Here is a 15,734-nt window from a genome sequence, read left to right on the forward strand (position 1 = left end):
TATTTGTTTTTATTTTAAAAGGTCAACGTTATACATTTTTGCACTTGGCTGTACGTCCGATATTTCCTCTGAAGTAGAGAGTTATTTCTGAATTTTGGTTACATTATTTGATTCATGTGTAGATAACGGGTCCATATCGGTTCGCATATACTTATCGAAAGTCCGAATGTAATGTTTGTCAGAATTATCGTTTGTCATAACTCTTTTTTCTCTGAATCCAATAATTGTTCAGAATTGTTATAAAACAATCCTAACCTGACCTATAGCATCCTATAGGTGACCATTTAAAAAATTGAGAAAATTTTAAGGTTTCGATAGGAAACAAATTATGACAAACGATGATTCGGACAAAAATTACGGTATGACTTGCGAAGAGTATGCGAACTTTGGCGGTCCCGTAGATAACCGATTTGATTCCTGGGCCAGCGTAAAACGTATCAGCGTCAATTACGAAAACTCGATATTTACCTACTTAGAAACACGGAGTATTGTATGTCCTAAATTTAGTAGATATACGCTAGGCCTGTAAAACTATGACATAGCTTATTCAATTAGGTAACATTTCACGATGACAATGTTGTGAATCAAATTGTTTGACTGTATCAGGGAACTACCTACTTACCTACATTCTTGAGTCTCACGTGATGTGATGAACGTAAGTAGGTAGTTTCCTGGGGCATCGTCCTAATAGAACGCGATGCCCGATCAAACATATTGAACTCGAATAGGTGTCCTAAGCGCGATTGTCAGTTAGGACACCTATTCGAGTTCAATTATGTTTGATCGCGCGCACACGCGATGGTCGCATCGCTTACTCGCGCGATGATCACGCATTCGCATTCTATTAGGAATGCCTGATACGTATCTACAGTCAAACAGTTTACAGACAAAATTTGTAGTAGGGGAGACCGAAGTGAGTTGAAACTCACTTCGGTCGGTTGAAGGGAACTCGCAACAGTAGGTACTTACTCGTTTGGTAGCTCGAGACTTGAACTAACAAACACGCGCTATTGCGAGCTCGCTATCAGTTAATAGGTTCCAAAAAATCGACGAGGTCAGATTTCTCCTCTGTCATAACTCACTTTGGTCTCCCCCATGCAGTAACTAAGTAATTTAATTACATAATTAACTCTTAATAAGACCCCATTTACTGGAGCATACTACCACAGAATCAAAAGCAGCTATCAAATACATATCTACCTGACAAAGAATATTTTTAAAGCTAGTTGTATTTTCAATAATTACAATGGAAATTGTGACGTATGATGAAATTAATATATGGTTTAGTTTCCAACTCAATGCAAGTGGTCGCGGGAAATCGCCTCTACCTTATTAAGGCCGTCTTGCAGGAAAAAATAAATCTAGATTTAGTAGTTAATCCAGGTTTAAGCTTATCAGTTCCAATAGGTACAATTTGACACTACAAACTGAGCTTAACGCTAACTCGAGATTTATGTGTTTACTGCAAGTGGGCCTAAGGGTTAAATTACTTAGTTACTACATGGGTAGGTACAGTCACCAGCACCCATATATCTGACACAACAAGCGTGCATAAATATCTGATACGACTCTATTTCTAGAGCTGGAAGGCGTGTCAGATATTTTTGCACGCTCCGCTGTGGCAGATATTAATGCTGGTGACTGTCATACAAAGTTTACCTAAACTTGCAAGCAAATACTCAGATGTAAGGTTTAAACAACCGGATAGTTTAGTAAGTAGGTAAGGTGCCTAGTTGACCGTGAAACCTGCCTTCAAGCTGGAGATGCTAGGTTCGAACTACGATGCTGTGTTAGTCGGTTTTCATCCCTTTTGAAACTGAATTTATTAAATAACTGTAGATATGTGTTTCTAGGAAGTGATGCATTAAATTTGCGCATCAAGTACCAAAAAATAAACATCCCTAAAATACAATAGGCAGACACTTTTTGTTCCAGTTACCGTGAGTATTCCCTTCCACAATCGATATTGCCAGTAGAGTTGTGGATAACGCTCATTTTCGAGGCTTAGAGACTCGATCCCTTAAGACTCCAGAGTCTTAAAGACTCGACTATATTTGACAATTAAATTGGCTTATTTTATGCGTATGGATGCGAGATACCGTCTTTGCGGCCTTTGAGTCGTTAAGCCCAAAGAGTATAAGTACCTAGGTAGGGTTAAGCCTCGAGAGTCTTTAATGTTATTTTAGATTTTTCATATATTTTTGTAGAGGATTCAACAATCTTCTTAATAAACAGATTAAATGAAATACGTGATTGATTTATTTTAAAACTTTATTCTCGTATAAATTAAAACATAAGTAACAGATCTAAAAGTAGGTATACTTCTAAAAGTAAATAAACAATAAAATTACTTCTAAATCTAAGTATTTAAAAAATAAATTCTACAAGATAAATTCCCATAACAAGTAAAAACTATAAAATAATATTAACCTCAAAATTAACTTGAGTGCCTAGTCTATCTATAAATGGCTAAATCTTTTGTCTGTACTTACACATCTTAAACAAAAATTTTAGCTAGGTTTCGCTTCCATGCGACTAGAGGTAGGATCTTCCAGCGTCAATTCGACATCTTCCAAGCTTATCAAAATTATCTAACGTCAGATACACGACACCCTGATTCGATATAAGCTTAAAGGTGTTGAACAGAAGCCCTGACAAGATTTAACCATTTTCCTCAAGTTTTTAGGCTATGCCGATCCAAGAAGCTATACCATATTGGTGAGTTCTTTCTTGACGACATTATAATACTCCGCAGTAGCTTCAACGAGATCCCGGTCACCTATGGTGGGGTCTGGTTCTCCCAAACTATGTCGAGGACTCCCTCCGCCTTCCTCCGCTTGCCGCATCTTTAGACGAATCTCACGGAGCCGAGCCTCAAGTATTTTCTCTCGTTTCGCTTCACGCTCCAACATCTAGAAAAATTACAAGAACTGAAGGAGCGGCCATATCGCTACTTAAAAAACGGTGGAATCGCAGTGACGTGCAGTAATTAAACGTCATGAGTTTTGTTCGGTAAAGTCCTGAAGTTTACGGCACGTCACTGCGATACCGTATTTTAAGCAGCGGTGTGGAGAGCATGCGACAAAAACGGTGCGCATACGATGCGTCACTGCGATTCCGTACCGTCACCGTTTTTTAAGCAGCGGTGTGGCCGCTCCTTTACTTGGCAATAATTTAATAATGACTGAGGCATATCTACGAAGTGTTCAAGTGTGGTGTGTGTGTATGGTATTGGTACCTTAACCTTAGGCAAAAAAGTTTCAGATAAAGTAAAAAAAATACACTAGTAAACAACCTAAACAGGTAGGTATGTAAAGTTGAAAGCACACATATTTAACTTGATTTATCATTATCAATTGACTGATTCAGGCGTCAATCTTTTTTTGCTGCTGAAATCAAGCAAATGGAGGAGGAGGAGGGCCGGTCCGGTGCTGCATTTCATATAATATTATATATTGTGTGTGTGTGTGTGTGCGTGTGCGTGTGCGTGTGTGTGTGTGTGTGTGTGTGTGTGTGTGTGTGTGTGTGTGTGTGTGTGTGTGTGGTGTGCGTGCGTGTGAGAAAGAGAAAGAAAGGGACACTTATTTACATGGAGAAGGGCAACATTTTGAAATAACACTCAGCATCTAGTGTTGCGGCCAGCCGCAGCGCCGGTTTCTAGTGAGACCCAATGCATATCGTACAGACATAGCTGTGGCGCACGGTTTAGCAAAAAAGCAATGTATAAATAAGTGTAGTTCACTAAATACATTTACATGCGATGCGAAGTCACTTAAAAACCAAAGATAGATATGTACCACATTCATAAGGCTCTTGTCATTTTTATCCGACTGCGTCAAAGAGGGCGACAGCTCCGTTAAGTAAATGCTGCCGTTGCGACCGCCGATCGCTACCAGGGAACCCTGTGGACAATTAGCGGGGGCATGAAGGATCGAGTAACACACATGCACACACACGACACACACATACGACACGATTGTCTGTCGTGTGCGACTGTGCGTGCGTGCGTGCGTCCTATATCGTCTGAGCAGATTTGGATGAAAATTTAATACTAGATAGCTTTTCTAGATTTTCCCACGGCAAGGGGATAAACTCGTAAAATTTCAACCAAATGGTTTAGATTCATAAAATTTGGCACAGTTGTTTTGTGTAATATTAACAAAATCCACTAAGTATGTAATTTTCGGGAATTCCCATGGTAATTTACGGAATTTCAATTCAACCGCCAGATCTAAAGGTTAACGTAAACGAAGTCGCGGGTTACGAGTCTAGCCGTCACTCGTGCCGCGTAAACCGCGCGTCACGGCCTTAAGTACCTGCTCCTGCGCCTTTATCCGTAGCAGAGGTTCGTCGCACAAATGCAGCTTCAGCACTGGCACCTGCTGCCGTCGAAGCAGATCCCACACTGATACCACACCGTCCCACCCCGTCGTCAGTAGCACAGAACACCTTGAGAACAAAAGACAATGGATTATATGAATACACTAGCGAACCGCCCCGGTTTCGCACGGGCACAATTTTCATCTCCATTTCCCATAAACTATACCCGCGCGAAGGCGGGGCGCGTCGCTAAATAGAAATAAATATAACCAATGGTATACCTTCCGCCGCCTAACTTTGCCTAAAAGTTCATTGCCACGACTAGTACCACAAAAACTATAAAGGTATAATTCCAATAATTGAATAGGCACTATACCGTTAAGGGATTCGAACACAATCCGGGAGTCCGGGAGTAACGTAAAGACGTCGCATAAAAAATGTATCTCAAAAATACACCTAAAGTTAACCAAGTGGAACGGTATAATAAAATTATTTTCAAAATTACGAACCTTGTAGGGCTCCACGTCGCACACGTAACCTTATGCTGTTGTTGAGGAGCCCACACTACAGGCGATTCCCGACAGTCCTCACTCCAAATTTGCATCCTCCAGTCTCCAACAGTCACGAAATTTTTCAGGAAATAAGGATTGCGTTCCAATGCCCACACTGGACCAAGGTGAGCAGGGTCGAACTGCAATTACAAGCACACGAGTTGAATATGATACGAGCTCAAGGAAAAAATAATTCCAGCCACAGCTGAAAATACGCTACAAAACCGGAGAACATTCAATTATGTATGTACACATAACTCAATATTATAGTAAGATACACTTAATTTAGTCCGTTTTAACCCCACAAAGACACAGGATTGCGCGTTTACTGCAAAAATGACTGTGTTTGTCGCATCACCTCTTTTCGAGAGCAGTCCCCTAGCTACCACAGCCAATATCGGAATCCAAAAAAGTCCAGTTCCGCGGCCATTTAGAGGGTAAGGCTAAATTAGCCTCGACGAAGCTCGGGGTGCTCAACAGATTGAGACAGTATTTCACTCCGGCCCACCGCCTCCAGCTTTATAAGGCGCAGGTTCGCCCACATATGGAATACTGCTCTCATCTGTGGGCAGGGGCTCCCCAATACCAGCTTCTCCCTTTAGATGGTTGGCAGTTCTCTACTGTGCGTTTTTCCAGAAATTTCCTGCTTCGCACAGCAAAAATCTGAAATTAACTATCGCTTGCGGTATTCCCGGACCGATATGACCTTCAAGCTTTCAAGAAAAGAGCGTATTCCTACCTAAAAGGCCGGCAACGTACTTGTGACTCTTCTGGTATTGCAGGTGTTCATGGGCGACGTTAATCGCTTATTATCATCAGGTGATCCGTTTGCTCATTTTCTCCCCATACTATAAAAAAAGGTGACGAGAACGGCTAATTTGCTAAAAACTTCGAAATTTATGTTATTTCTATATTAGATAGTGCCTTTCTTTACTTACTACAGCTGGTATCCTCTCTAGCGCAGTCTTCCCTTTTCGGTTACCACATATAATCTTTCCATTTTCTGTTCCGACCATGAAGCGCGTGGGCATGGTGTACTCATACTCCATTATACTGATACCATTTGATTTCGCCATGCTAGGCACGTCGAATGAATATTTGACGACATCGATAATCATTTCCTCGATTGTATCAGACATATTACGTATGTCCCACCATTTGCAGTTACCATCAGGTCCACCAGAAAAGAATTCCATTCCCGATTTAGAGGCGATAAAGAGTACATTACGCACGAGATCCCGATGTGCGACGTGTGGCGGGCATATGAGGACGGGCTCGCGGCCGTGCCGTCGGTCCCACGTCGCCACTTGGCCACTAAGAAGGCCACCAGCCATTATCGTAGGATCTTTTGGGTTGTATTGTAAATCGAATAAGGGGCAAGGTGGCAGCAAAGATGTCTCTGGCTCGTTAGCATTTTCCACATCCCATATATAAGCTTCAATGGGACCATTAGGAATACGATTAAAATCAATATCCACGTAAGTGACAGCGAAGTGACGCCCACCGTCCGGTTCCCAGCAGAGAGAAGTGATGGGGCGGCCGTGCGCCGTATCGCGGTAGGTATTAATCGTGCGCATGCTGATCCTTTCCAAAGGCGGCATGGATTCCAATTCCGCATAATACGTTTGGTAAATGTCGATAGCGTTGTTTTGCAGCACATAGTGTTCCATATGCTACGAATTATGATTTTAGTTATAGTCGTAAGAAATAAAAAAATCTGTTTTAAAGAAAAGAAGAAATCGGGAACTTACAGGTGCGCTACTAAAAACGCAATGGAGGTAATTATCTTCCTTTTCGATTTTGCGTCGGTATCGTTGTGTGGCTTCGGGGTCAGCTACGTTCACATCTTTTGGCCAGCCGCCTTCGCCGTGGTTAGCTCCTGACGATGCATACTCGGCTCTGCGGAAACAATAGTAACTGCTAAAGTAAATCACTATACTTAGCAACAAGATTGTCCAGCAAGCTAACTTTGCAACTTGCCTGTTGTAGGGCCCACAGGCGCTACGAAAAGTCCTACGATCAAACTGCACCGGTCGATCGGTTCGATTTTCGAAGGATTTTCGTAAATCCTTATGCACACGTTACAGCTTTTCGTAGCGATCTTGATACATTTCAACGGTTGTGGGTTTAATTATATACGTATAGAGCTAATTCATCCGTTCCGATTTCATGTATTCCAATTTTAATACTGTTCCGTTCGACGGTACAGTTTAAAGAAAAATCGTACTAAAAATGTACCTACCTAAGTCAGTTTTCGGCCACACACGATACGAACAGCAGAATTTTAAAGTACCTACTTATTAATGCAATGATTTAGGTAGGTACTAACCGTTCAGTATTACACTCATGTTGTGAGAAGTTAGGTGTGTTCTGCGTGAGCTGGTGGACTGGATTACGGAGAATATAATTCTTGTATTCCGCGGGATTGGGCATAATAGAGTCACACATTTCGGGACCGAGTTCGCAAAACATAGGCTGCCGCCCGAAATCGCATCGCCGTTTCATATACTCCATTTTATCAAAATCCTGTAAATTATCTTAAAAACGTTTATAAATAAGTAATATAAAGTAAGCTGCTGTAAGCTGTTATGAAAACCTTCTAAATTCGAAATGAGACTAAAGTGAAAGATGTCACTGTGACAAGAAGGAATGTTGGTACGGCGCAACCTCTATGGTTGTAACAGCTCTATGACGTTCTTCTGTCAAGCTTGTCTTGTCACGAATTTACATAAAAGGAAATACGTTATTACAATTTATGTTATGTTTTAAATAAAAGGCATTGTATTGCAAATGATATATTTATATCCCACGCCCAACAATTGGTAGCAGAGCGTGGTTGCCTGCATAAATGCAAAAAGAAATAAAATAACGTAAAAATGGCGTCTTCGACATACCGCTCTATAGAAACGTTAAATAGAAATAATTACGACACCTGGTGTTTACAAGCCCAGGCCGTACTAATTAAAACCGAACTATGGGATTACGTTAGCGGCGAAAAGAAATTATCGCCAACACCGAACGCCGAAGAAAAATGTAAGTTCGAAAAAATGGACATACAAGCCAGATCGGAACTTATTCTGCTCATCTCGCCGACGGAACTAAAACAAATAAAAGGATGTAAAACATCAAAAGAGATATGGGAAAAACTCAAATCCATACATCAAAGCACTGGTCCGGCGAGAAAAGCTACACTGTTGAAACAACTCGTGCTGAAGAAAATGAATTCTGAAGAGGATATCCGCGACCATTTAAATAATTTTATGGATGTCGTCGGAAAGCTGGAGGACATGGACGTTAAAATCCACCCGGAACTATTGAGTATCATGATGCTCTACAGCCTACCAGCAAACTATGAAAACTTCCGCATCGCCATTGAGTCACGAGACGTGCTGCCTGGTCCAGAAGAATTACAAATAAAAATTGTTGAAGAAAACGAAGCCAGAAAGCAAACAGAACCGAATGACACCTCATCAAGGTCCGAAGCACTTTATGCTAAACAGAAGAGGAAGGTCGTCGTCTGTAAACACTGCCATAAAAAGGGCCACACTACAGAGGCATGTTGGTCAAAGAAAGAAGCCACTAGCTCACAGAAAAATAAAAGTCACGAAAAAAATTTCAATGTCTGTTACTCATCTGCAGGCAGCATTGATGACAACCTGTGGTGCCTTGACAGTGGCTGCAGTTCTCACATGACTGGCGAGGAAGAAAAATTCGAAGAATTAACACCTGAAGTTAACACTTTAAGTCTCGCGTCGAAGAAGCACACCACACAAATTAAAGGGCGAGGAAAAATTAGTATCTCTACCAACGACGAAAAATACAACTTGAACGATGCATTGTACGTACCGGAAATAACGACGAACCTCATATCAGTTGGGAAAATAACTGATAACGGTTACAAGGTATTATTCGAAAAAGAAAAAGCATCGGTTATACAAGAAGACACCGTCGTACTACAAGCTTCAAGAAATAAAAACGGGCTTTATTATCTGGATTTCAAACCGGAAGAATCAGCAAATTTCACAACGAAGTCACAAGATGAATCGATGTTATGGCACCGAAAATTGGGTCACATCAACGAAAAAGATCTCAAAATGATGGTTTCGAAGCAGATGATGAGAGGACTAGATTTAAATGAAGTAAAGCTAGATACCTGCGAAACTTGTATAAAAGGTAAACTTTCATCCCTACCATTTGCTAGCCATGATCAACTGTCATCTGAAATTTTAGAAATTATACACAGTGACGTCTGTGGACCGTTTGAAACGGAATCGATTGCTGGATCCAGATACTACGTATCCTTCATCGATGACTTCACCAGGTACTGCTGTATCTATTTCATCAAAAACAAAAGTGAAGTAATCGAAAAGTTTAAAGAATACAAAAATGGAGTGGAGCTGTTCACAAAGAAGAAAATTAAGCACTTGCAATCGGATAATGGTGGCGAGTACAGAAGCAAAGAATTTGATGACCTGCTGGCAAAATGCGGCATCAAAAGGAGACTGACAGCACCATACACTCCACAGCAAAACGGCGTAAGTGAACGAAAAAACCGATCACTGCTAGACAAGGCTAGATGTTTAATGATGGAAGCAAATGTACCCTCATGCTTATGGGCAGAAGCAATAAACACAGCCAATTATCTAATAAACCGAAGTCCAGCAAAAGCCTTAAATGGAAGTAGTCCATACGAAAAATGGGTTGGCCGAAATCCAGCCGGAAACCATTTACACATTTTCGGCAGCAAAGCATTCATCTTGAACAAAAGACGAAGAGGCAAATTCTCCCCTAAAGCCGTAGAAGGCGTCTTTATGGGATACGCCAAAAATGCCAAAGGATTCAGAGTCTATTTACCTGACCAAAACGATGTTGTAATCAGTCGAGATGTCAAATTCGTCGAGAAGATGTACTATGATGACACTCGTACAGAAGCAGTCCTTGGCAACAGCAAACGGGAACCTGAAAAAGAAATGGTGATATCACTTAACAATAAGAAAAATCATCAAAATTCTAACTTACCGATTCAGGATCCTCTTCCCTTGACAGACATGTCCTCCTCAGATGCCACCAACTCTGAAACAAGTATAAATGAAAATCTGTTGCCATCTGAGGATGAGGGGGCCGAAACTGCTGACCAAGACCAAACTTCAATTGAAGAGGAAGAAGGGGCTGAAAGTGATGGATACCAAACTCCACATGAAACAAATGAGAGAACATCGCAAAGACCCACAAGAAATAAAAAGAAGCCTACATGGACAACAGACTACTACCTACAAGACAATATGGAAGAAGAAAGCTTGCTCGTGTCAGATATGACATACTTGTCTGAACAAAATGAAACTGAAGACGACTGGCACGACGCAATCAAAGCTGAAATAAAAGCACATATTAAGAATGAGACGTGGAAAATCACGAAGAAAACCAGTGGCATGAAACTCATCGACTACAAGCTTGTTCTTAAAACAAAAACTGGACCGGATAATACGGAAACAAAGAAGGCAAGACTTGTTGCTCGGGGATTCACCCAAAGACCTGGAATAGACTTTAATGAGACTTTCGCACCTGTGGCCAAGTTAAGCTCCATCAGAACCGTCGTTGGAATGTCTGTCGAAGAAGGCATGAAATTAAAGCAGATGGATGTCACGACAGCGTATCTGAACGGCGACATAGAGGAAGACATCACTATGAAGGTACCTGAAAACCTGGAAAAGTATGTGACAGAAATAATTATCGATGAGAGCGGAAATAATGAGCTGACTATATACAACAAAGCTAAAGACATGTTAAAATGTATTAGAGACATTAAGGGAGAAAAAGTCTGCAAATTACAACGATCCTTGTATGGTCTAAAACAATCCGGGAGGCAGTGGTACATCCGATTAGACACGGAATTACGTAATATTGGTTTTGTTCCATCACAAGCAGATCCGTGTGTATACATACTACAGAAAGGAGGAGCTAAAGTAATCACAGCCATATGGGTAGACGATTTACTAATAGCTTACAACTGTCCTAAGACGATGCAAGAAATCCAAACAATGCTTGCACACAAATTTGAAATAAAAGATCTGGGAATACCACAGAGAATGCTCGGAATTGATTTTAAATACACTAAAGATACAGTGAAACTTTGCCAAGAAAAATATATCAAGGACACATTAACTAAATTTAAAATGGACGAATGCAAAGCAACGAGTACCCCTATAGAACCAGGGCTAACGCTTGAAGCGGACAAAAGTACAAAAGATAAAGAATTGCCATATAAAAACTTGATTGGAACACTTATGTATCTAGCAGTAGCTACGAGACCTGATATTATGTTCGCAGTCAGTTACCTCTCGCAATTCAACGATAGCTACAGTGCCGAACACTTCAAGAGTGCCAAACGTGTGTTAAGATACCTCAAGGGCACATCTAGTATCGGTCTAAATTTTAAGAGAACCGAACAAGAATTGTATGGCATGGCAGACGCAGACTGGGGCGCCTGCAAATTAGACCGCAAGTCTTTCTCCGGGTACTGCTTCATATACGCAGGAGGCTGTATCAGTTGGTCGTCGAGGAAACAAAAGAGCGTAGCGCTTTCTACAGCAGAGGCGGAGTATTGTGCGTGTACTGAGGCAGCAAAAGAAGCCATACACCTGAAGTTGCTATTTAATGACCTGGGGATTCACATAGATTGCGTCAAGATTTCAAATGACAATCAAGCCGCATTGAAGCTCAGTCAAAACCCTATAGTTTCATCAAAATCCAAGCACATCGATTTGAAGATGCACTATATAAGGAACTGCATTCAGAATAAACAAATACGTTTGGATTATTTGGAGACAAAGAAGATGGCGGCTGATTTACTGACGAAGGGGCTATCAGGGCCACGGCTCAAGGAGCTGATGATCCACTTCGGGCTGGCATAGAGTCGCGAGGAGGAGTGTTGGTACGGCGCAACCTCTATGGTTGTAACAGCTCTATGACGTTCTTCTGTCAAGCTTGTCTTGTCACGAATTTACATAAAAGGAAATACGTTATTACAATTTATGTTATGTTTTAAATAAAAGGCATTGTATTGCAAATGATATATTTATATCCCACGCCCAACAAGGAATAGGTAAATCACGAACAAATAAAATGAGATGCCTATTGCATAATTGTTCTATTCTGAATGCAAACTTCAACGCTGGTGTAGTAAAGACTACGAAGTAAAGAGGATGGAGTGATCATTACTTTTAGGGTTCCATACCACAAGACTGTTCCGTCGTATCTCAAGAGATTTGAGTGTTACATAATGTGTATTTGTGTTGTCGCTAGTCGCTACAACAACAACAAATAATAAAACCGGCCAAGAGCGTGTCAGACACGCCCAAGATAGGGTTCCGTAGCCATTACGAAAAAATCAAGTAATATTTTTCTAAGGATTTCGTATGCTGGACGGAATTTTCCAAGTTTAGGCATATTTTATACCTTAGGCACTCATTCACTCTTAAACTACTAATAATTCTCAAGCAATCTTGAAAATTTGATATAGCTATTTACTACCATCCTGAATTTTTTCAAAGGACGCTAGAATTTCATAAAGTTGAATATTTCGCAAACAGATCACTGAATCGAAAAATTAATAACCCCCAATGGTTTTAAAAGATCTACCTATCCAACGATACCCCACCTACAGGGCTTTTACAGAGTTAGTCGAGAAAAAAAATCACCCCACTTTACGTCTATGGGAGGTACCCCAAAAAAAATTTTTTTACTTTTCTTTGTTCTATCACTTTATCGTGACATTCGTGACTGATATATATGTATATATTCATGTCAAATTACAGCTCTCTAGTACTAACGGTCTATGAGCTTAGCCGTAGACAGACAGACACACAGACGGACAGACATAACGAAACTATAAGGGCTCCTAGTTGACTACGGAACCCTAAAAATTAAGATTCTACTCGTGACCATACGGCCTCTGTAATGTGGTCGAAACGTCGAGATATATATTACTCGCGTGTTTAGCGTGATAAAGCCTGTTTGTAGTATTTTGACTATGAATAAAAATCAAATTAAATTATAAATTAAGGCGGGTTGCTACATCTAAGGTTGCTACTTGCTATACAAACAAGATACGTATTATTTTTGTTTTAATTTTATCTTTAACGTTTAAACCTACTAAACTGTTGAGTAAGAAAGAGTTATACAATATAATACAAACAAACCTCAAACTCAGAAACTCCTGTTAGCTTGTGCTATGCTAAAGACACCGTCTTCAAACAAATCAGCAGGTAGGTACCGTACACAATAGTATTTTATGCAACTGTATCATAATAAAGGCCATTGAGACACGAGTGCGAGTTTATGACATGAGGCGAAGCCGAATGTCACCATAATTACCACTAACACTAGTTTGAAGTTTGCACAAACTATACTAACAATAATATGGATCCTTGGTCTGAAATAAAGTTATTAATTCTTATTATTATAGATACGCATGAGTGTCTCAATGGCTGATCATGAATAGTTGCATAGGTACATTACTTTTTCTACGAGCTCAAACATAAACAATTAATAAATACTTACATAACGGACAATAAATGAATTTTTCGATTTTAAAGGTAGCAACTGCTCACTTCTTTGAGTATTTATCTAGAATAAATACTCAAAGGCTCACTTCCATTGCCGCGTGTTTTATTTCTGGCGGCGTCAACATTACTGCATCATTTAATTCACCAAAGTCACACATTCTCACATAAAAAGTCGTTTAAATAGTGATTAACTCTTTTTCACTTCTCATGCTCTAAAAGTAGGTCAATATAGCCTTACGAGGCGGGAGTAAAGTGAGTACTTTAGTCCCTAGAGATTAAGACTACAGTATATATAGGGAGACACGAAATGATCTGACTTCATATCAAGTCGATGGCTTCGAAAAGGTAAAAAAAAATCTAAAACAATGCAATAAAGGATTTTCATACATTTTTTCTGCTCTAGAGTAGAAAAGTCCCGCTTTGTGCTGGGTATTTAGTGCGGTTATGATGAAATGAAACTAAAAGCATAGTTGGAAGAAAAACTCTTTTCTTACTTTACTTTTTCTTCTTATTTTTTTTACTTCTTTTTATTTTTTAGTTATACTTGTACCTATACCCGCAATTCTCCAGTCGAGTCGTCTCGTAATCACGGCGCATGCAACTGTGCCGAAATTATCGAGTAAGAACAAAGCCCTAATTTAAATCATAAAACACTTTTCTTGTCAAATTTTAGGCTTTGGTTATTTCCCGCTTATTTTAACAACGTGAAATAATAATACTTTGATCATATTTAAATCTTTATTACGTTTAATAATAATTAGGTGTAGGTACCATAACAACATAAAAATAAAAAAAATCTTATGCATGACTGTTTTATACTGTTATAGGTACACTCCAATCTACGGGGCTACTACGAAATTCGAAAATTGAAGTTCATATCGTACCGTCTCTCTCAATCTCGTATTAAATCTTATCTCGTTAGCGGGACGGCACAGATACCAAGTTCTGGACTTCGTAGTATAAAGGGCATGTCTAAGTAAATGACTCTACTTGTCTTTTGCAGGTGGTAGGACCTTGCGCAAGGCCCGCCCGGATTGCTACCACCATCTTGCTCGCTAATCCTGCCGTGAAGCAGCAGTGCTTGCACTATTGTTTCCTCGTGGAGAGTACCAGTGAAACAGCCGGTGAAATTACTGGCACTTGAGGTATCCCATCTTGGGCCTCTAGGTTGGCAACGCATCTGCAATCCCCCTGGTGTTGCGGGTGTCTATGGGCGGTGGTGATCCCTTACCATCAGGAGACCCACTTGCTCGTTTGCCATCCAGTAGGATAAAAACAACCTTGTACAGGCAGCAGCAGAAGTGGATGAGCGATTACGGTGCTCAAAATTATCTACACACGACTCTACTGCTAGAGTAGAGAGTCTAGTGTAGATCATTTAAGCATCACAACTGCTTATCTACTTCTGCGGCTGACTGTACTTCTTCTACGTTGTTGGGGTAGAAAAGTCCTCCAGGGGCGACCGCGAACCGGAAGAAGAAGCGTTGGAAAGCTTCCGACTAGATGGACCAACGACATCGTGAGATTTGCGGGCAACCGGTGGATAAGTACCCACAAGTGGCGAGCTGTCGTTCATTGTGGCATTCTGATGGTCACTGAATCTGTCTTCTAAAAAGTGGACATTCAAGACACCCAGTTGGCTATCAATTATGCTCGGTTGGCACCTTTCTTCGGAGCTTCGTCGCCATGGCGGACAAGGAAGAAAGGTAACGTACCTGCCTCTGTCTACGAACGCGAAAAACAGTTTATGATTTAGTACCAGTGCCTACGTATTTTAAAGAATATGGAATACGGTATTTAACAACTCCTGATTTTGCCATATCTTAATATTATTATAAAAATATAGATAAACAGATAGTGTTTAGCGAAGAGAATGTTTAAATCGGTTGAAAATTGGATTTATAGTGATTTTTTGAAAAATCTATATACCTGTGTCTTTCTCAAACGCTGTTCTCTATGCAGCAAGTATCTGCGGTACTGGCGTGTGATGTCTTTCTCTGTCTAATCTTGAATACGGTATTTGAGTATTTTGTATATGTTTTATAAATTAAAACTACACAATGCCTGTTATCGAATAGAAAAACAATTTTTAAGCTACCTTTACAAATAACAAACTTATAAAGTTTTGAAATTCTAGATTAGACAGAGAAAGACATACTGGCATGTGACGTCACACGCCAGTACCGCCATACTTGCTGCATAGAGAAAAGCGTTTGAGAAAGAGACAGGTATATAGATTTTTCAAAAAATCACTATAAATCCAATTTTCAACCGATTTAAATTTTCTCTTCGCTAAACA

General features: G+C 40.2%; 1 protein-coding gene across 1 annotated transcript; it reads right to left on the minus strand.

Annotated features, from left to right (window-relative positions):
• Nucleotides 1–2,253: 2,253 nt before the first annotated feature.
• LOC141437015 (dynein axonemal intermediate chain 2-like) lies at nucleotides 2,254–7,493 on the minus strand. The gene is made up of 7 exons (XM_074100194.1): nucleotides 7,201–7,493; nucleotides 6,623–6,770; nucleotides 5,810–6,544; nucleotides 4,830–5,011; nucleotides 4,317–4,449; nucleotides 3,798–3,902; nucleotides 2,254–2,912 (listed from the first exon to the last, which is right to left on the minus strand). The coding sequence occupies exons 1-7, from the start codon at nucleotides 7,383–7,385 to the stop codon at nucleotides 2,706–2,708; spliced, it is 1,695 nt and encodes a 564-aa protein (XP_073956295.1). The 5' UTR covers nucleotides 7,386–7,493; the 3' UTR covers nucleotides 2,254–2,705.
• Between the last annotated feature and the right edge of the window lie 8,241 nt (nucleotides 7,494–15,734).

Source organism: Choristoneura fumiferana, chromosome 17 (assembly GCF_025370935.1).
Source record: "Choristoneura fumiferana chromosome 17, NRCan_CFum_1, whole genome shotgun sequence".
In the NCBI taxonomy this organism is placed as follows: Eukaryota; Metazoa; Arthropoda; class Insecta; order Lepidoptera; family Tortricidae; genus Choristoneura; species Choristoneura fumiferana.

Coding starts and splice junctions, on each gene's coding strand:
- LOC141437015 (XM_074100194.1), bottom strand. CDS start 7,385: ATGGAGTATATGAAACGGCGATGCGATTTCGGGCGGCAGCCTATGTTT. Junction 6,545..6,622: donor GCGTTTTTAGTAGCGCACCT/GTAAGTTCCCGA, acceptor CATAATTCGTAG/CATATGGAACACTATGTGCT. Junction 2,913..3,797: donor ACAAGAGCCTTATGAATGTG/GTACATATCTAT, acceptor TAATTTTTCTAG/ATGTTGGAGCGTGAAGCGAA.